We start from the raw sequence: 20,912 nt of genomic DNA, 5'->3' as shown, positions 1-20,912 counted from the left end.
GTCCTCCAGATCTCAAGTGTTCAGTGCTTCAAGTCAACAGAATTTCCAAATCTATGCTGAAGTGATTTGACACCTGCTACTATATATGGTAGAGAAATCATAAATTAAAACCAAAAACATTACTAACATACCAGTGCAGACATTCCAGTTTGTCTCTCAAGACAATGTAAAAAATAAAATCAACAATAACAAAAAAATCTTCACTCCTCAAAAGATTTGCTTTAAAGAACCCAAATACTTATTCTGAACATGTTTTATAGGAAAGGTGAAGCAATTGCTTCCATGCAGAGATTAAAAAAAAATAACTGAATAGGATTCAAGTAGCAAAGGTTTGCTTTATGAGCAAATCTCACCCTCATCACCAGCACAAGCACAGTCTAAAAACGTTTGAACTGGATTGTTTAAATAGAAAGTGATTTACTCGGTCACTTTCCATGCTGTCCATTCATTTTCCTATAGAATACAGAAACAAAAAGTAAAACCAAAGAACTTCCTAAACTTGAGTACTTATCCAAGAGCAGTTTCTAACATCAAGCCAAAATTAGCAACAACCAAGCAGACATCACCAATTTTTCAGTGTTAAATTACCGTAAATAGTAGATCTAGCTGTACCAAAAAAAAAAAAAACAAACAAAAGCTTTTTTTTTTTCTTTTTAAAAAGCGTCCAAAGAAATATCCACTGATTGCAGTCAAATTTGCATCAGAAGCTTCTTGCTCAGGAAAGATTTCTCCCTCCTAGTATTTGTAACACATTGCATTGCCAAGACTATTCAAATAAATTACTTTCTGGTAACATTTAGCTGATACAACCACCTACAATGTGGACAGTCATGTATACAGTACAGCAGTGGATTTTTGCAGCAACAGAGAAAGGATGAGAAATCATTTCTAAGTTGAAGACGACAGCTCATGTGCTATTCCTTGCAAACATACGGTCCCCTCTAAGGGTGAGGTGTTGGAGCTGGTATTGTAGCACTTCTGTGTCAGCAGGTTCCTTGGTGCTCATTTTGTCTAAATTGAGGTAGTCCAGGGATTTTGAATGAGCCCTTTTACTTTTCAAAAGGCAGAGAGGCAGGGGACCATGAAGTGCCTTGTAAGGTTCATATGGTAAAGCTTTATTGCATTTATCCCCTGAGCTGGGCATCCGCCTCCTCCTCCTCCCATTTACTGCTGGGATCTCATATGGCTGGTAGTACCTACTTCTGGTTTTGTACAAACGGGAGGAGTGTGCAAGTCCTGGATCCAGCTGCTTGGAGCGCAAGTTTGGCCCAGATTCTCGTTTGCTCTCTTCAGCTCCCGTACATTTCTGGGCTAATTTCAGCAGCTCCTCTCCAGTTGTGAAGCCCACCAGGTAGGTAGAATCCATGCGGAGAATCTGGTATCCTGCAACTGTCCGCCGCATGGGCGAGCAGGGGGTACTGGAACAGCGGGGCTTTTCAGCTTCCGTCCTGCCTGCAGAGCCCACCTCTGCAAGAGGCACAGGGAGAGTGGACAGGGCAGTTCTGGACTCTCCATTTATGTCAACTTCCATTTTAAACACAAGGCTATACTCCTAAAAATAAAACAGAGCTTGGTCAGAAAATAGAGCCTTTATGCAACACAGGGAGCTGAGAGAGGATTGCAGAAATGGGATTTTGTATCACCCAGACCAGTACTTCTCTATTCAGCCTTGACTTATGCTCAGCAGGATGTCACACAAGTCACTACCACCTCTAACATGGAAAGATGTGGTCACTATCACAGCAAATATACACCAGTATACTCCAGAAAACAGGAAAGCCTTCTTTTCATTTCTTTGTTTTCAGTATCATCTAAACCATCTCAGTGACACAACTACTTCACAAAAGGTCACATTGTTTTCCAAATCCATGCTTTCTTCATTGTCAACCTCACCTTTGCTCTAAACAGAATCTAGTGGCTCTCTAGTCAGTACAGTTCACAAAAAAATTCAGCATAGCTATGTCATGTTCAAAGGCAATGAAACTCAAAGAAGAAAGCAAATTTACTATCCAAGTGTCAAGCAGAAACAATTCTGAAATTCTTTTTACATGACCATAAACCACATTACCTCAGTAATGCTTCGCAAATGAAACTGACTTAAAACTTGTTATTAACAATTTTTAAACTGCTACTTGCTGCCATTCTGAGGCTTAGGAGGTCACAGGCCAAGTAGCAAAGAGGCAACAAACAAGGAAACACTTTATTCAATCTTCTGCAATTAGATGCAAATATCACTTGGCAAAAGAAAATATTCTACCCTTATGAAAAATTTGTTTCTGTTCAGGGACTGGGAAGGAGCAATTCAAGTAGTGTTCCCAACTCTGCTTCCCTGCTTAGTCTCAAACCAACCTGCTGCCCCCTATGCTAATAAACTAAGAGCAAACAAAATCTCCATAGTTCTGCTGAAGAGGATTTTATTTACCATTAACAAACTTCTATATGAAGAGACTGTTAGTAATGTTCCTTCAGTCTTAAGTGTTCTTTTAATTCTCACAATCATGGTCTGCTTAAGATTCTTCATTACCAATTTTTGCGTAGCGTAACTTTTACAGATACACTTCATCAGTGAGCTTTTAAGCATTTTTGGGTTGGACTAGATGATCTCCAGAGGTCCCTTCCAACTGTAACAACTCTGTAATTCTGTGAATCAAACAATACAGCAAAAGCTAAATAAAGAATTAAAATACCAAACACTGAAATTTCTCAGTGAAAAAAGTCCACATAAAACTCAATAATGTTGCCAATTATACTTAACTGAATTCAATGTATATTTATGGAGTCAATTAACACTTTCAGAATAGCGGAAGCAGTTGCTGTTTCCTACTGGAGCACCATACCAAGCAATGAGACAACAAATCTGATGAGGTTTCAGCCACTGAGTCAAAGACATTAATGGCAATTTCTTAAGAAGAAATTTTGTACCATCAGCAACCATGATTACTGGAGGCACAAAAATTTCTCATTAAAACTTTCAGCTATCCTGTGGATTTAGCCAAGAAATTCTCAGTATCTGTTCTTGCTTATTTTTACCCTGCAGTTTAGAAATCTTTCCAGGAGCCTTCCACAAAGACTCAACTTGTTCTGTTAAAAGAAATGGAAATTATGCTACAAAAAAGTATAAATAAAATAGTCATACAGCAAGGTTGGAAATTAATCATATTATCTAGTCACACATAAACAGGAAAACCAACAAACCCCCCCCAAAATTAACAATCACCTGCAACAGCAATACGTGCCCTAAAGAAAGGGAAGGAGGAAGAAATGTCTTCATGCACTTTTTGAGTTAAAAAAGCCTTGAGAACCTGAAAGCAACACAAAGGCCCTTCTCAGAACACACTTTTCAAAATGCATTTACTTCTGCTCGAAACATGGGCGTGTGTGCGCTGATAACAGAAAACAACTTGGAAAAGTAAGCAAGCAAGAGGGAAGGAGTCAGCAGCTCACTGCCCAACAATTGGCCCTCACTGGCCAAACCCACTACAAACCAACTCAGAGCAGAGAAGCCTTCAAGTGAGAAAGCTCCAACCTGTTCTTCAGCCTGGAACTGCAGAACTTCCGTTTCTGTGCTCCAGTTTGAAGAACAGCCCTAAAACCAAGAAATCTGTCAGACACTCGAAAGCCTCAGTAGCACCAGAAGCTAGAGCCATAGACATGAAAAGCTCAAGGGAACAGCACTACTGGCTGGTGACAGGAATGACTGGCCAGTCCCACAAGTAGAGGTCCAAAACTCAGTATGTATGTGCTCAGTTGTTTTTTCCCAAGACTTTTAAATGTGAGTTACTCAAGCTGCCATATGGCTTCAACATGCTTATCAGGCAAAAAAACATTTCTACAGTTATAAAGCGCTTGATGACTTCTGTTATGTTCACTGGTGTTTAGTGGTGTAAGCTCATCAATAATTCTCAGCAGCAACTATAACACTGGAAAAAACAGTACTTCAGTTTAAAAAGATTATTTCTTCAGATCACAGCTGTTTTGTCTTCTTGTTTGTCAAAGAGAATGATAACAGAGTGATGCCAATTCAAGGCAATTCATAATTAAAGATTTATTACTGAATCAAAGCAAAGAGAAGAGGAACAAGATGGTATATCCTCTCCTTTGCTGCTCCTCCACATATTTAAAAAACACAGAAAATAACTAAAAATAACAGTTACCAAAAGGATTCACTTGACCAATACACACCAGAAGTGCTTCCAGAATACAATTCACTCCGGAAAAATTTTACAAGGTTTTATCAATTCTCTCTGTAATATAAAGAAAGCTCTGCATAAAAATTAATCTGGCCCAATCCAGCTAAATAAGGATAATGTTGTCTAAAACACAGAGCCAAGAAACAGTGAAGGGAAATCCAAGATCAAATATTATAAATCATTGTATGACCTCAAAGAATACATTAATATGCTTGGGATAGTTCTTTGAGGGTAAAATCCTCAAAATCACCACATTTTGCAAATATAAAGGCTTTCTGATGATTGAATTATTGACACAAAGGTGTCAGATACCACTTACACCATTCCCACACCATGGGACAAACGAAAACCAGGCACGTATGACACATTAATGCCTGACATCACACCATGCTATAATATATGCATTGTAAATCATTTCTTGTTGAAATGCATTCTCACCATATGCCTCACTGCACTCAGTAACATCTTCTGTTTGGGTTATTTTTTCTGTTACATTTATTACTTACTGTCTTTCTGAGGAGAGAAATGTGACTTAAAAATATAAAATTTTTACTCATAATTTAAAGACAAAGAAAGATGAAGAGGTGTCTCCCTTGACACTCCCATGCTCTGTAAAAACTTTGCATTATTTTGAAACTACCATCAACTGCTTTCAACAAAATAACTGCTTTTTTGTAACTTGGCATTTCTTGTTACTTATCTTCTCACCTAGACTCTGAACTGATTTGAGAAGATGCCCTTTTTTGTTTCAGATAAGCATTGAATTTCTGTCCATACAGCAAACAGATTTTACTTTTTCTTAAGAATTAATCTTTTATTTTCCCCTATTGTTGCCTGTAGGTAACAATATTTAAGAACCACTGAGATCTATCTCATTGATAAAATGCCTGTAATTGCAACAAGCAAATGGCAGAATGGAGATGGCAACAGACTCAGTGATACCAACTCTGTAAAGAGTCAAACATACTGAATAGAGATATAAGGCCAGTTTTGACTTTCCCTTCTCTATGCTGCTATTACTCAATATATACAATGCACTTAAAAGATATAATGTTTGTCTGTCAAGCATCAGGAGTAAGTGAAGTCACCCAGTATGTGTGAAGAACATGTGAACTCAGTCACACACTTCTAATTATTTAAATTGTCTCTGTGAAGGGCAAAAAACAAGGCCTACATCTTTCCCCTGGCAGTCTGAAAAAAAATCACCTACATATAGTAAGTGCTCTTGGAAATCCCTTATTGTTTCTCTGTCACTGAAATGTGCTGATGGAGTTACATATTTGTACGGCAACATTTTCTGAAAATAATTATTTCCAACCTGCAACTAAATGAACTGAAGTATTTGGTTGAAATGGGAAAAAAAAAATCAAGCTAAAACCCAGCTACATAAGAGCATCCACAAAGGGGCCACATTTATTTTTCTACAGCTGGGGCAGCTAGGCCATGGACCTTGAGATGTGTCAGCTCCCAGGCTCTTCCAGGGCAAGTTGGTGATACTGTTGCCCACCCTGCCAGAGAAGGATGCTTGTTTTTAGTCATCCTCTTTATCTTCTGCTGAAGGGACTTAGACTACAATGTTGCTTCACGTTTTACAGACTGATACCATGTTTGTAGAGACATGAGTTAAAAAAAATAAATCACAGAGAACAAGCATGAAAGGGATGAATAAAATACACACATTCTTCGACAGCTCTTTCTCTCAGAAGAAATTCCAAAGTACTCTAAGCTAAAGAGAACCGAGGTAATATTAAATTGTTGCACTGTATAAGACAACATTCAAATGGAGTAAGAACTAAGTTTAGCACAGATTTCCTTCCTCAAAATCACATGCAAGAAAATGAAATCATGCATAAGGCATATGTTATAATTCTACAGGTCTTAAGAAAACAGATGAATGGATGTTACTGAATTAAATAAAGCCAGTGCAGTAACTGCAGAATGTGATGTAAAACAAAAAGCCCACAAAACAACCAGTAAAGTGGGGTGGGGTGATAGGGAAGTGTTGGGGGGGGGAATATCTTGTCAACAGGTAAAGTATTAAGCCATTCAGCTCTCCAGTATATTAGACAATAAATACCACATGGTTGACATAGAATTAGGAATTATAACATATTTTCAAAAAGAAGATTACATGAATTTCTAACAATTCGTTCCTACTCTGAGTACCAAGAACTATTTAACTAGTTTGTTAATTCTTGTTATTAATGTAGCTTTAAGCAGAAAACAATTATGACCCAGGAAACTACCTTTTAAAATTAAAGAGGATCATAAGTGCATTACTGAGGAACTACAATTAGCAACTCCAGTGCCTAGCTCAGACCAGACCAGCATGGTAGAGCATACAATTTACACAAAAGAGAGAAAGATGGAATGTCAAGAGTCTGACTGGGCTAATGAATTTTGTATGAGTAGACTTAGGAAGCAGGAAAAGTAAAAGCAAATGGTGGGAAAGAAGGCCACTTTAACATCCCTTTGCCAAGCAATACTACATGGAAGTGTTTAACAGAGGATAACTTCTCTCAAATATTTAGTCTTTCATATGAACAATGGGACTTTCTTGCTGGACGGAATCACAGATGAACACTCACTGTCAGTAAAATGATGCTCCTGGCCAGCATAAAGGTGGTCGTTTACCATTGTTACTCATCAAAAGACGAAACATGTAAAGAAGCTGATGCATATTGTAAAACATAGTTTTTATTCTTTAGCTAGTTAGTAAGTAAAAGACAGTTTGCCTTGTAATTGCATTTCTATTTCTCTGTATTTTCTATCTTCATTTTTTAATCAATCAATATCTAAGTTTCATTTTGAAAGTTCTCTCCAGTTTCAGGTTAGCCCACTTAGAAAAAAAAAAATGAACAACCTGACTTGTCAACAAAAAACTAAACTGCCTTTCAAAAATAATAGATAGGAAACAAAACAGAACAAAAAAGCAGAGTATTTAAAGTATTATAGATTTCACTGCATAAATACTTTTTTTTTTCTTTAAAAACCAAAACGCTAAAGGGACTAAAGATCTGCACTGGTTTTGTGTCAGATAAGAAATTCATGTTGGGGAGTATTCTCTATTGCCAAGTCTCAAAATACAGCTCTGTGACATTTTTTTGAAACTACCAACCTAAACAACCATACTCAGCCCTTTGAGACTCAGAACAGCTATTCCAATAAATACACTTTAAAAATAAGACCTACTCAAAGATATCAAGAAAAACATGTTTAATCAATGCAATTTAGTTTTCTGAGTTTTATTTTTTAACAGAAGCACTTCAAATTGCTAGTTCTTTGTCTTAACTTGATACCATCTGCAGCAGATATTAATATATTTGTTGGGAGGGTGTATCATTCACTTATTCTATCACACCACTAATGGTCACTTCCTCTGGCTCAGGAGAGTTACATACACAAAGGCTTTAAAGTTGTTTGCCTACTTCTCAAATGCTCCTTCCCTATCGAAATGCTACCTAAGAGCAAGTATTTAAGTAATGCAAGTATGGAATAATAATTATTAAAAGTCCAACAGCACATGAAGGCACAGTAAATTTCTATTAAACTTACAACTAGTGTGAACAGAAATCTTTGTCCCAGAACACTGAGTTCATCTGACTTTGCCATAACACACTGCATTTGCATGTGATTATGCATGCCTGGTGGCCAGGCCAGCAGCATAAGGTTGGTCAAAGAAGAGATTATAGAGAAAGCCACGCTATAATATCAGTGCTGTTATGCAAGAACTTAATTTCAGTGATTGCACTGCCACTGCATCATTTCCCTCTGCTTCACAGCCACTACAAGAACTGCCCTCCTCCATCTTCATTATTCTAACAAAGGCTCTCCCTCAAGGGGGAAAAAAATAAAATTAACCAGGCACACCACGTCACACAGAATATGGTTCAAAATACACCAACAGCAGGAGGGTGGTGGTGGGAGGAGCAGCTTTCTGCCATCGATTCATTTCTGCAGGCAGCTATGCCAGCACAATGTATGGGTGTGCGTGACACACTGGCCCACTCTGGAGAACACCCTGACAAAGATATGTTCATGGGAAACATCTGCTAATGTACATAATTTCCTATTTTCCTTATAATAACTACATACACACACTGGTGCCAGATAAACCCCTATGTAAAATAGCATATAAATAACATATATAAACAACTAAGACCTGCTGTAGACCATTCAAAACAGCACCTCAACTGTACAGAGACACTCCCTCAATATCCTGATATGCAGAGACAGCATTGGCAAAACATGCCTACGATGAACCAAAGCAGCAGAGCAAGTTCCATACTCTGTAAAGCAACTCTTCAGTGCACCTGAGAGTACATAAGGGCAGTCAGCAAGCATCAGAGGCAGCACAGCGAACACTTACACACAACTCCCAGCCTCTCTTTACTCTTCACTAAGCAAGACTTATTACAGAGAAATACAGTTACACATAGAAGGCTGGGCACTAGTGCATTTTGTTACTAGTGAGGTCATATATTCAAGTTTATCACTTGCCTGAGCATGGGGACTGCCCGTGGCGATAAGCTGCAATTGAAGAGATGTATAAATGGTTACGTATACTAAAAACATATATATAAATACACATATACTCTAACACTAGATACAGGTGCTAACAAGTGAACTCTGCGGCTTTCCCACCGCTCACACCGCTACTCCTGGCTGGCAGAGAAAGTGCTCTGGAGAGGCCCCCCCGCAGGCTCCAGGGCCTGCACGGACGGCACTCCCCGGGCTCCCTGCACACACACGGCGGCCAGGACTAGCGCCCCGGTGTCCTCCCAGACCTGCCCTGCTCCTCCTGCCAGCCCAGCCCCGCTGCGCCCGGGGCCGCGATCCCCGGCTCTGCTCCGGCCCCGCCGCCCGGGGCGGCCCCGCTGCGGCTCTGAGGGCACAGAGGCGCCAGGGCCGCCGCCCGCGGGAGGCCCAGGCCGCGCCGAGCGGCTCCCCCCGATCGGGGGCGGCATCCCCGCGGCTCCCCGGCGGACCCACCCCACACCGCGCCCGGCCTGCGGCACCTCCCTGGGCCCGGGCCCAGCCGCCGACCCTGCTCCAGGAGCCGCGGGAAGGGCCCGGGGCTCCATCCCCTCCCGCCCAGTCCTACCTGCAGCCGGCACGCGGGGCGCGGGGCCCGGGCGGAGGACCGGCCGGGGCGGCGAGCGGAGACTCCAATTTCCCCGGGCCCGCCCGGCGCGGGCTGAGGGCGGAGCGCGGCGGCGGCTCCGCGGCGTGTCCTGGCCGCTCCGCCCGCCCTTCCCCGCCCTCCTCGGCCGCAGCCGGCTCCTGCTCTCATCTCACCTGTGCTGATACTCCCCAGCAAGCTTTAGTGTCGCATGCCATTTCTCTTCGTACACGACTGTGAGGATGGATCGAGTAACCATCTCTCGAGTAGCCTTCTCTTGCTGACTCGCTCTTCCCTGTAATACCGCCCGTCTCCACGATAACCCCTGTGGTATCTCATGCAAACAAAGTTTGGACACAGTTTATGTGTGACTAGGTAATATGAGTAATTGGATGTTGCCCATGCGAAGGCCATGCTCTGTCCTCCCTCTGATCCCAGCGGTCCTGCCAAGAGGGTTGCAGGTCATTTGGTCTTCAATTGCAGAGAAGGGTGTTGGCATTCCCTATGCACCCAGACTAGCCAATCATTGTGCAGCCAGATGCTCCTGGAATTTGTGTTTGTTGGAGATTCTCACCTAGGACAAACAATGGAGACATGAAGAACAAGGTCTTTGTATAGAATTTTAATTAAAGGCCCTGCAAACCCTCAAGAGTCACTGGGTTTGTGAGTTCACAAAAGTGTTCTAAGAACTAAATTAGTAAATTCAGTACAGAATATGGAGAATATATCTGGTCAAACAGCAGTGTAAGAACCCACACAGAGATTAGCTTGGTTGGAGCATGGTGCTAATAATGACAAGGTTATGGGTTTGATCCATGTACAGGTGTCAGAGACTGAAATGGTTAATGATTTATGCATTCCAGGAGTTTGCAGGCTTTTGACTTTTGCCTTACACCTCTGATGGGCAATTGGGCCCATCCCCCCCAATCTTGAAAGGCAGGAACCAGGCCAGACTCAGAAGCTCTGCGCAGGCCCAGAGAGAGGTTGGAGGCTCGAGACATGGCCCGTGACACTGACCATGGATATAATAACTCATAACTTCTTCGAGTGTGGGGGCTTCCCTCCTTCACCCCCAGCGGATCAAGGCCACCACTTCAGCTGACGGACATGGAAGTGGCAACTGCCAGGTGTCATCGCTGGACCCCGTGGGCGGTGACTATATGCATCTTTCCACCCTCATATTTTCTTTCCCTTACTCTCCCTTATCCTTACCCTGTCTTTCCTTTCTCTCCCTTATGCATTTTCCCCCCCGAAGTTATCCCTATGCCATATTGCTATAAATGATATAGATGACAACACCCAAAATGCTAACATACCTGTTGAAAGAAAATTGGTAAAATGAACCCTATCTATATATGTCTAAAATAAACCTTACCAATATATGTTTTCAGACACCGATTATTTAGTGTCGTTTCACTTTAATACGCCTCAAGGGAATTATTGATAAAAACCTGAGTTACCTCCCCTCCCCTTTTCCTGGGGCGGGTCATAACAGGCCATTCACTTACGAGTTGCACTTGATGATCCTTGTGGATCCTTTCCAACTCAGAATATTCTCTGAAAATGAAGCTGGAGTGTAATTCAGAGGCACAGATGCTCTGTGTTGCTTACAGTACATAAACTCCTTTGGTTCATGTTGACATCTGCAGTACCAGCCTGAGCCAGAAATCCCACGTATGTTGTTCTGTGGTATAAACAAGGCTATAAAATCTTATGAATCAGTATATCCCAACTTTCCCCCCAAAGAACTTCCTCCCAACAACTTCCCCCTCTTGCTGTCCATGAGTTGTCAGGTTCAGAGATGAAGTTCCAAGGAAAGGGCAGGCAGTAGTGGTCATTGACTTCAGGAGGCAACAAATGCTTGGGGTTGATCATAATATGTTCTGGCTGCGTTTAAAAGAAAGAATGCTTTACAGACTAGCAGTCCTGTGTATCCTCCCCCTGCCCCAATCAGATATATTATTATTTAATTAGCTGTAATATTTAATAACATTCATCACACTGACAGAATTAACCTGATGTAAAATTCTTAAATTTCTAGATATCAAAAGAAAAGCAGATCCTGACAACTTCTCCTAAGGATAGTTTTCATATTCCACACCAAATATTTGAAAATAAAACCTACAGCTTCCTAAATCCCTATCATTTTCAAAAGTTCTGCATTTTCCATGCAACCAGGGATGTCATTAAGATTTTCCCAAGACTGACTACTATATTTCAATGCTTTTTTTGCAATGTTTTTTCAAATCATTCAAGATTTTGTATGAAGAACAGAGATATTTTGAACAGCTTGGGCTTTGTTTTCCCACCTAAGATCTTAACACTTTTTAGTGCCACTGCAACCGTGGCACAACAAAACAGACCATTACAGACCATTTTCTCTGCATGGTCACTGTGGCCAGAACATCTGAAATACCTACATCTCACAGTGACCGTGCTCATCAGTAGCTTCTCAGATCAATGACAGTCAATTGGAATGACATTACAACGCCATATGGAAAAGCAAGCATAATATTAAAGGTAAAACACATAGAAAAAGGGCTCAATTTCTATTATTCTCTGCAGGTTCTTCCTTATTTATTACCCTAAGAGAGTTTTTATCAAAACGCTTTTTTCCCTTGCTATTCCTGTATTTCAGGTTTATACACTGGAAACTGATATGGTGTTTTGAGCATTAGTGAAGTTATTAAATCATAAGGGTTGAAAGCTGAGCAATTTAGAGAATATTTACTCAGTGTTTGGTTCTTCGCACATGGATTTTATTCCAAAGACTAATGAGACAAACATTTTTTATTAAATACTCACTTACCCTTATGAAGAATTGTAGCCATTACTTTGAAAATCTGAATTTTGCTGGAAATCCATAACCATGCATGGCATAGTGACAGACAACTTTTTAATTCAGCCTATTTTTATTTTTTCTAAGTAAGTACATTTTAGAACTGGTTTTGTATCAAAACAGATTTTAAATTTCTTGTAAGGTCTTCTACCTCTTTTATGATATGGATATTCTCTGTATTCAGTGCATGCTCCTCCTCCTAGGCCCCATTTGATGGCATTCACACACTTACACATTCCTTTATTTATAGATAAAATATTTCGTTTATTTTTTTATTCAACATCTGTTTTTCACAGTAATGCACTCTAGACTGCTTTGTTATTACACCACTTTCTGTATTTCAGAGCACAAGATGTTTGTTTTTAAGGGCTAAGTGAGGGAGCCAATAAATCTGTATTTGAAAATACTCAGTAAAATTTGTCCTCTTCACAAAACCAAGTAAAATTAAAATCATTATTTAAATCATTCTTTAAAAATAAAAAAAACACGAGCAACTACTAGAAAGTACATGTTTTTTCTTCCACTGTTTTTTGCAGAATTGACTTTTTGAAAAAATTTTTGCATTTTTTGTTTTAGCAAATTACTTGTGGGTCTGTCAACAATGTAATTGCTGTAAATTGATAAAGAAAAAATACAAGAAAAACAAAGGAATATTATACTTCCCTCTGTGCTGGATGACAGAAAACAGTGTTAAATCCCTACATTCTGCCACTTGTCTATGGCACTGAAATGGCTATTAAAAATCTTCGTTACATCTCTTCTGCCATCTTCCTTTGAACTCTGCTTTTGATGCTATTGTTCACTGTATGATCATGATTTTTGATATATTATTATATAAGGATATGTATGATAATTATTTTTTGTATGCACACCTGCCTAGCCTTGTTTATATGGAGTTTTACACAGCTGAACTTTGAAAGCACATCTGCTTTGCCTTAAAAATTTTACTTGGCTGGATAATTACATAACTGAAATTTATGTCTTTATTATAATAAAGAAACATAAAAAAAGAATTAGAAGTAATTTTAGGAGCTTTCACAAACATTTTTGTGGTTTGGTCTCTTTGGTAATGCTGCTTCTTAAAGAAATGCTAAATGATTACTTGAACTATATTGCAGTGGCAGTGTTTTGGGAGTTACAGGCATATTCAACCACTGGTTTTCTGTAAGCATATTCTTTGACCACTGTCAAATGTGGCTGGAATAGGATGTAGAGCTCAAAAAGTTTAATGTGAGACAGTGCAACTACATAAAGGAACTAGTCTAAAAACACATTGAAATATGCTGAGTCCATGTTCTGCCCTATTTTAAGTGCACCACTATGAAGTAGAAGAGCCCTCCCTCCCTGTGATGCTGTGTTTGATGTTATCATTCTGGAACATGAAGAGACCCTGCAGAATGTTGGACTACTGTTTAGCTATTTAAGGAGTGATTTCATCATAAAATGATATTGTCATTTCTTTTGAGTCACGTCCTTTACCAAGAGAAATTTTTGCTTATTTGTAAATTAATGGCTTATCTGCAAATTGTTTTCCACTGAGACTACTGCATCAACTACCCACTATATTTCACACCACTTTAAAAAAAAAACCACAATGGAGAGAAGTTGCCAGCGACCTTGGTTTTTTATTCAGGAGCACATAAAAAAAACTTATGCCACTGGAATGATAGGCATACTTAAATTTTAACTTTTTTTTTTTTATGGTAAACAAGTGTACATTCAGTTGTGTGCAAGACCAACACTGTCAATAACACAATTACACTACAGAAAATGAAATGTTTGAAGTATATAGCTGTGAGAACCTTCATATTTTTGGTAATTAACCAGCTTTGTTAGCATTAGTCTGCAGAAGCCATTACATATATGGTAAACACTGAAAACAGACCCTGTGGCAAAGTAAATGTAATTATAGTTGCGCTGGCTCTGGAGAAAAGGAAGAGCCCTACTTAAACATATTACTCGTAAGCTATGTCTTCTGCAACTTAAACATGAAAGAATTACCTAACTCATAGTTCTTACTACTCAGCCACTTGAACTTAAAAAAGTGGACAGTAGTTTCGTACATTTGGGATAATTACAATTCAGTAATTTTTCATGCCACAGAAAGAGTTGCTTACACTGGATGATTATTCTATATAACCCCATTACTCCATGTTCCACTTCTAACATCTCTTATAAAATCTTTTTTTTTTTTTTTTTTAAATGAGATCTGCTCTCAACCACCTAGACTGGAAGGACAGAGGTATGAAAATCCCCAGGCAATGATGAATCCTGAGTATTTTGCAACAGTATGCACTGATTTCTGGTAGTCCAAAGCTTCTCTCTATTCTGAAAGGATGATAATAAAGCACAGATGGAATATTTAAAATTTTTAGAATAAATCTACCAGCAGAACAACTGTAACTATTTCTCATTCTACAAAATCTGCTATTTAATATCACCTTTTTGTAGAAACATATGGCAAAGAACATAAAACTGTCTTTTTTAGTAAACAAAAGAAGGTTTTGATAAAAGCACATAGAAGACAGTTTTATCTGCTGGATGATGAGGTACAGGTACCCGTATACAAACATGTATACTAAATAATAAAAGAGAAGGTATATTTGAATGTTACAGGTCTGACGTAAACACAGAAAAAAAATGAGAGTAGTCAAAAGTGCTGATACATTAACTCACTCCATCATGCCTAATTATTGCAGCATATATGATATAAAATAATTAAAATGCAGAAAATATCTGCTTAGGTTCAAACCAGGCAAAAGAGATATCTTTGGAAATGTAGTTAAATTAAAAAAAGGTCAAGATGTGTGTTACATTTCAGCCTACAGAAGAAATTCACAGATTATAAAGTCCTGAATATAGAAGTTCATGTTGACAACAAAAAATGCCTTCATTACAGTGACGTAAACAGAGCCACTGTAGCACATACCATTTTCTTTTTGTACAGGTTTACAGTAGATATTTAAAGACATAGAAAAGGTTCATGTGCAGCTTTTCCATTAAAGGTGTGCAGTTCATCAAACTGATAAATATATTTCCTGAAATATTTTAGAGAAGGAGAAAAGACACTTGATCTGAACATGTAGTGTGCACACTAGTTAACCACATATAAACTTAAGATTCTTAAGTGCACTATGAGCTGCAGACATGAATGGCTTTTAAAAGCTCAGTAAGTTAGCTGAACTCACACTAAAGAACCATTTAAGAAGTTGTTTCCAGTTTTGTCTGATCATTTCTTCTCAGAAAGAGTCTCACCACCAAGTTCTACCTCTAGTGAGGTGTCTTCAAGAGATAGCTTAACATCAGATGCATTAACAGGAGATCCAGGAGTAGCTGTACAGAGAGGAAAAAAAAGCATTAGGTTTTATGTTTAATATTCACACTAAAAAGCATCAAAAGCAACAAAAGTGCGTATTACCTAGCACAGAAACACAACCAGCTGCACTAGCTAATTAAATCAGAAACCCGGCGCTCTTACCGCCGCGGCCCAGGTTCGATTCCCGGTCAGGGATACTCCCCCGGGCAGATGGAGCTCGTCAGCCCTGTAAGGCCATCCACCTAAGAGAAGGTCACTCTAAAAACAAACCTATGTCCTGAGGACCTCACTGCCATTGTCCAAGCTTGCTTGGCCCCGGCAGACGAACCTTAGGATTAAAGGGTGGGCTCAGTTCAGCGCATGCTGTGTCTCACCTAAAAAATCCATTGCGCAGGCTCAAAAGGTAAAAGACCTTTCCCAAAATCTTCGTTCACGAAGACTGGCCATACTTAGCACAACCACCCAAAAGCAGACAGTATAGCTGGCCAACAGTTCAGACTAAACATACTAACGATTGAATGCATTATTGTGTTATTGGCAGCTTCAGTCAGAACCTGGTTACGGAGCTCTACAGTAAATGTTCAGAAAACATTCTAGAAATTCTGCCATTTAAATAAATAAATTCCTTTGTTTTACTTGGAGATAGCTGGAAATGCTGTCTACTTCAAAACAAAACCCCATGAATTTTCAGGCCATAGAAATTGAAACAATTTAGAGGATAAGGGAAAGTAAGTAATAACATAGTTTTACTGCTACAACTATTTGTGCAATGCTATTGAGTTCTTGCTGACCCACAAAATGATCCCACTTACACACACAGGGAATCTTAAGAAATAGCTGCCCTACGAAATCGTTCTGGAAAGAATTAAGGAAGCTATTCTGCCTCTGACAGAGGTTACTTACATAAGGTTGGTTTCTCTATTGCTAGCCTTTCAGGCAAAGTTTCAAGTGGAGTTGGTTGAATTTTTGCAGGGGTATATGTATTTAAAGAAATTTTTCTTCCTGAAAGTGGCATCATGTAAGTTGGAGAAGCTGAAATGGTGGGAAAAAAAGAATATACACATCATTAACAACAAAAATACTCTCACCCAAGCCAGATATCAAAAGCAGCAGCCATAGGACTGTGCATCTGTCCAGAGATACAGACACCACCATCACACAGCTCAGCTGTCCATTTTAAACTGTGCTGTCAAAATTTCACAACATGAAAGACAAATCTAAAAATCTCCCTTGTATTTAAGAAAGCAACACAATATGTTCATGCTGCTAAGGAAGCTAAGCTGAATTTCAGTAACACTGGCCTCGCCAGAAGATTAGCGAAAGCATTAGTGCTACTTCTCATAGGTTATGAAAATTGCACCTGAGTAGGCATTTAGTCCAAAATGTCTGTGAAAAAGGCACACAAAACATTTATCTCCAGACAACCTCTAAATAGTACAGGAAAACAGCTGGAGAGCCAAGAACATATGGCCTTAATTGTATCAGGTCTAATTTTCAACCACTCCTCCGTAGAAAGGTGACAACCATATGTTAGGAGTGTGACAATGGTTTTTTAAAGTATTTTTTCATCTTGTGTATTCTCAACTCTGAACAGATTTTGATGACAAACTTCCTCACCAGCATAACAAGGCATTTTACATAGCTGAGAATTTTCATATACTTCATATCCAGTAGCATCAGTTTTCTTAAATTGCTCATCTTCTTTCTCAGATATAGACGGCCTATTCTATCAGTTTAGCTACTGATTAAAACTAAACTGTATAAAATAACAGGAAGAAAAAGGAAAAATCCTATAACAGAGAAAAGAAAAATCCTAATTTCAAGCTCATTTAAACTTCAAACATGCAGCACAAACTACCAAAAAGTTCAGTAACTGCAAGGCTCTCTACAGGTGAAACTCCAAGTAATATTAAAAGAAACAGGAAATAACACATTTTAAGTGTAAATGCAACACTCCTCTGCTGAGGAGTGCCAGTACAACAGCACAGCATAAAGCTGGAAATACTGCATGCTCACCAAAAAGTATGACCTGTGACTCAGTTGACAGTGTGGACAGAGCAAAGGAGTCAATGTAATTGTAAAGGAAATAAACCAACTATGATTGCATTAAATCCTTAATTTAATACCCCAACAATGTCTCAACAGAGACATTACTACAATGAATTATGACAGTATCCATACCCACAAAAGGATACTGCAAAGTTTAGAATTATAGTTTATGTACATTTTCATTTTCTTTAAAAGCAGTATCCTTAGTTTAATTGTTAGCTGTAAAACACTGCAAAAATTAGACAGTATTTAAGAATTTAAAATTAACATAAATACAAACTAAAAGCAATACATGTCTCCTGTAGATTTTCTCTTGATGGAGCAGCAACAGAGGCAAGAAATTCATCCACCTGCTTCAGAGACAAGGAATTATGTAGAGTTTCCAAAGGGCAAATAGAAGGCACCATGGAATACAGTTCAAAACCTAAAAGAAAAATAATAAAAAAGAGAGATTTCCAAACATAAGACAGGATTTAAGCTCTTGCACATGCAAGTATTAATACATGCTAAAAAGTATTTATTTTACATTAGCACATGCAGATATAGGACTCTTGAAATCATGGAAATTAAATATCATAGGAAATGGAACAAAATGGGCCAGTTTCCAGGGAGCACTAAACTAAAGACACCATGTAACATACCCTGGGATACAAATCCCCTGTACACATGAAGTACATGTGTACACACAAACTATTCAAACATTAGAACTGTGCTCTACTCCCAAATCAGTTAATGAAAGATAATTTTCCTTTAAGACAAACTCAGTAGATAACTACAAAAAAAAGTCAGGAAAAGATAGTATTTCTCCTACTCATTCTCATACCTGGCACATGACTAAATAGATAGATAACTCATTCATGCAAGAAAATAGGATATAGCTGTTTTGTCAACTGTTAGCAGACAAGAGTTAAAAATGCTACATCTTCCAAGAAGGAAATTTGCAGAATTCACGTTCTATCATCTTCAGTATTCTGTGAAAATAAACTGTTGCCTTTAATATCAAAGGAAAACCACTGTTAGCATTTTTGTACCTTGAGATTTTTACTTTCTAAGAGAGATTTACACCTACCTTTATGCATTTAAAAACAGTACTTAGAAGACTAGAGGTTTCATATATTAGAAGAGGTAAGTAAAGCAACCCAAAAATCTAAAAATTTATTGGACTTTGCTTTTCTACGTTAGTATTGAACATACACTAACCATGCATATCCATATTACTAGCAGACTAAAAAGCATTTCAACATCTGGGCTAAAAAAAATTTGCAGTTCTATAAAGTGATGCAAGTTTGATAACTCAATGAACACTCTTCATCCAATTGCATTTCAGAAGAGGAAAATATGTCCATTAGTGTTTTCAACATTCAGCTGTAATGCTACAACTTTGCAATTCAATACAGTAAGTTTATTTTAAGTAAATGAAGAAGCAATAGTGAATGAAATAATGTTTAGAATTTCAGTTCAAGGTACATTTATTAGAGATAGCATTACGACTGTGAACTGTTCTTTCCCATAAAATAATAAGCAACAATATTCCTGTGATATGCAATGTTCCCCATTCATTCCCCATTAGTGCTTTGCATAGAGAAGTAATTCAACAAGGTTTCAACCCCAAAATGTCTGTATTTATATCTTTATTTTTAGATCCACCTTGGCCAATACTCAAATTTCTGGGACAATTGCTACAAATATACAATCAACTGAAGTGTACTCATGTCAGCTTCATTTTGATTATAAACAAAATGTTGCATTTCATAAAAACTTGGTTTCTGTGTACAAAAGAAGCACCACAATATAATTAATTTCTATTCTCCTATAAAGGCAGTAGCTAAGCTTCAGTGTAAGCACTAAGATGTTTGGCATACATATTAATATCCTAAATGACTATTTGCATGCATGCAAAGCACAAACCCTTTCGTTGCATTACAATGAAATGTAAGATCTCTCTTTACCCTGACAGAAAAGTCACCATCATTTCAATGAAAATTTATTTTTCTATTTGCAAATACCAAAGTGGGACAATGTCAGGTTAACTTTTTAGTAACTATTATTGTCATAGTGCATGTTACAGAAAACTAGGAAGGAATTTCAAAATACAGCCATGCCCTTAAAAAAAAAGGGGGGGGGGGAAAGAAGTTTTTTCTTGCTTCGTAAATTTCCCCTCCAAATGTTTTTGTTGAGTTTTAACAATTCTGCTGTCAGGTAGTCGTATCACAGAATGTTGTAGTAGTAACTTTATGTCTAAGGGATATGGCTTAAAAGATACTCTGGAAATCTATCTGCAGTGTTTTATTTGAATATTTTATGATAAATATTCTAGGATGTTAAGATAAAGAAATTTGAAATTTTATGATGAAGAAGCCTGACAGTATCCCTTTAAAAAGGCAATTTCCTGTACATGAACAGCCTTTGAACTTTGGCTGTATTAATTCTTAAAGCGTCAAAATGCAAGACAATGAAAGGGTTAACGCAGCATCTCAAAAAGCCACCCTGCTGTCTTAGATTCAAAAACTACAGACACATACCACTGGAGCCTAGAAATTCCACAGAGGAAATGGACCAGCACCTATAGAGGTGTGGGTGTTCTGCAGAGGCCCAGAAAATAAGGTAAAGCACTTTCAGAAGATACTTGTTTCACCATGTTCCTTGAACTAAAGATGGGGGGGTAGTCTGAAATGAGTTAAGAGGGTGTGATAACAACATAAAAATAAGAAAAAAAACAGAGTGAAAGGGACAAGGAGAATCAAAGTGATAGTCCAGAGGACAGACGAAACAACATCAACATGGACGTATGTTAGTAGAGAACCCTTGGAAACCTCCAATACACTCAGGGTTCAGTGGAGCTCGTACTGCATGCACTAATCTTGTCAAAGATGTGTGGTAAAACTGCTGCATTAAATGAATCTGAACAATCAATGTGATCAATACAAGCAAATTAGATCCTTTTTTAAAGAATGCAGTCACAAAAAGACAGTGCTAAATGGAATAGAGAGTAATCATATTATTAGACACTGACACTCAGATGCAGTTTCTTTATACTTTCCGAACCTGTATGTTTTGGAAGTATTGTTTGGTTTGAGTATAAAGATAAAAAACGGACTCCTAACTTTCCTATTTGAAATAGGACACTAGAATTGGCCTTTTAGATCAAACATAGTCTTAATGCTATTAATTCAGGCTTTCCCTTCAAGATGCACTGCAGTGCAAAAAAGTCACTATCGGTTTGAAATGAATATAACAAAAGACCACTTTGTCTCTCAGCAAAGCCAAACAAAAACTCAGGTTGTGTTTTTTTTTAATTAAATTTGTTTCTAAACAACTATATTTTGAATCTATCATGAAAATACTGATGATTTCCACTGCAATTTCAATATCATCACCATCAATGTATTCAGCCAC

General features: G+C 38.3%; 2 protein-coding genes across 16 annotated transcripts in view; both read right to left on the bottom strand.

Moving 5' to 3' along the window:
- Window positions 1-656: 656 nt before the first annotated feature.
- Window positions 657-10,838, bottom strand: CUNH5orf30 (chromosome unknown C5orf30 homolog). 6 transcript variants are annotated; one of them, XM_027671296.1, is made up of 2 exons: window positions 10,821-10,838; window positions 657-1,552 (listed from the first exon to the last, which is right to left on the bottom strand). In XM_027671296.1, the coding sequence occupies exon 2, from the start codon at window positions 1,529-1,531 to the stop codon at window positions 908-910; it is 624 nt and encodes a 207-aa protein (XP_027527097.1). In that variant the 5' UTR covers window positions 1,532-1,552; window positions 10,821-10,838; the 3' UTR covers window positions 657-907. The 6 variants fall into 6 exon arrangements, with proteins under 6 accessions (XP_027527097.1, XP_027527096.1, XP_027527099.1 ...); XM_027671295.1 differs by lacking the exon at window positions 10,821-10,838 and adding an exon at window positions 9,295-9,339; XM_027671298.1 differs by lacking the exon at window positions 10,821-10,838 and adding an exon at window positions 8,792-8,810.
- Window positions 10,839-14,269: 3,431 nt separating this feature from the next.
- The window catches only part of PPIP5K2 (diphosphoinositol pentakisphosphate kinase 2), a 49,642-nt gene continuing 42,999 nt past the window's right edge, over window positions 14,270-20,912 (bottom strand). For 7 of the 10 annotated variants that reach the window (XM_027671278.1, XM_027671277.1, XM_027671280.1 and 4 more), the window contains 3 exons: window positions 17,809-17,940; window positions 16,371-16,499; window positions 14,270-15,484 (listed from right to left, as the gene is read on the bottom strand). In XM_027671278.1, the coding sequence (XP_027527079.1) occupies window positions 15,381-15,484; window positions 16,371-16,499; window positions 17,809-17,940 (365 nt within the window). In that variant the 3' untranslated portion in view covers window positions 14,270-15,380. Of the gene's footprint in view, window positions 15,485-16,370; window positions 16,500-17,808; window positions 17,941-20,038; window positions 20,184-20,912 lie in introns of those variants that run through there. The other 3 variants (XM_027671284.1, XR_003532236.1, XR_003532237.1) reach the window with 3 other exon arrangements.

This window comes from Neopelma chrysocephalum, unplaced genomic scaffold (assembly GCF_003984885.1).
Source record: "Neopelma chrysocephalum unplaced genomic scaffold, ASM398488v2 Primary Assembly neopelma1_97065, whole genome shotgun sequence".
NCBI classification, from domain to species: domain Eukaryota; kingdom Metazoa; phylum Chordata; class Aves; order Passeriformes; family Pipridae; genus Neopelma; species Neopelma chrysocephalum.
The sequence above is the reverse complement of the archived record's forward strand: the minus strand, read 5'-3'. Positions and strand labels throughout refer to the sequence as shown.

Bases quoted from the DNA above. Each gene is read 5' to 3' on its own strand.
- CUNH5orf30 (XM_027671292.1), bottom strand. From the start codon at position 2,581: ATGCTTAAAAGCTCACTGATGAAGTGTATCTGTAAAAGTTACGCTACG. The intron at 1,553-2,524 runs GTAATGAAGAAT...TTTTATTTTTAG, and splicing joins GTTACGCTACGCAAAAATTG to GAGTATAGCCTTGTGTTTAA.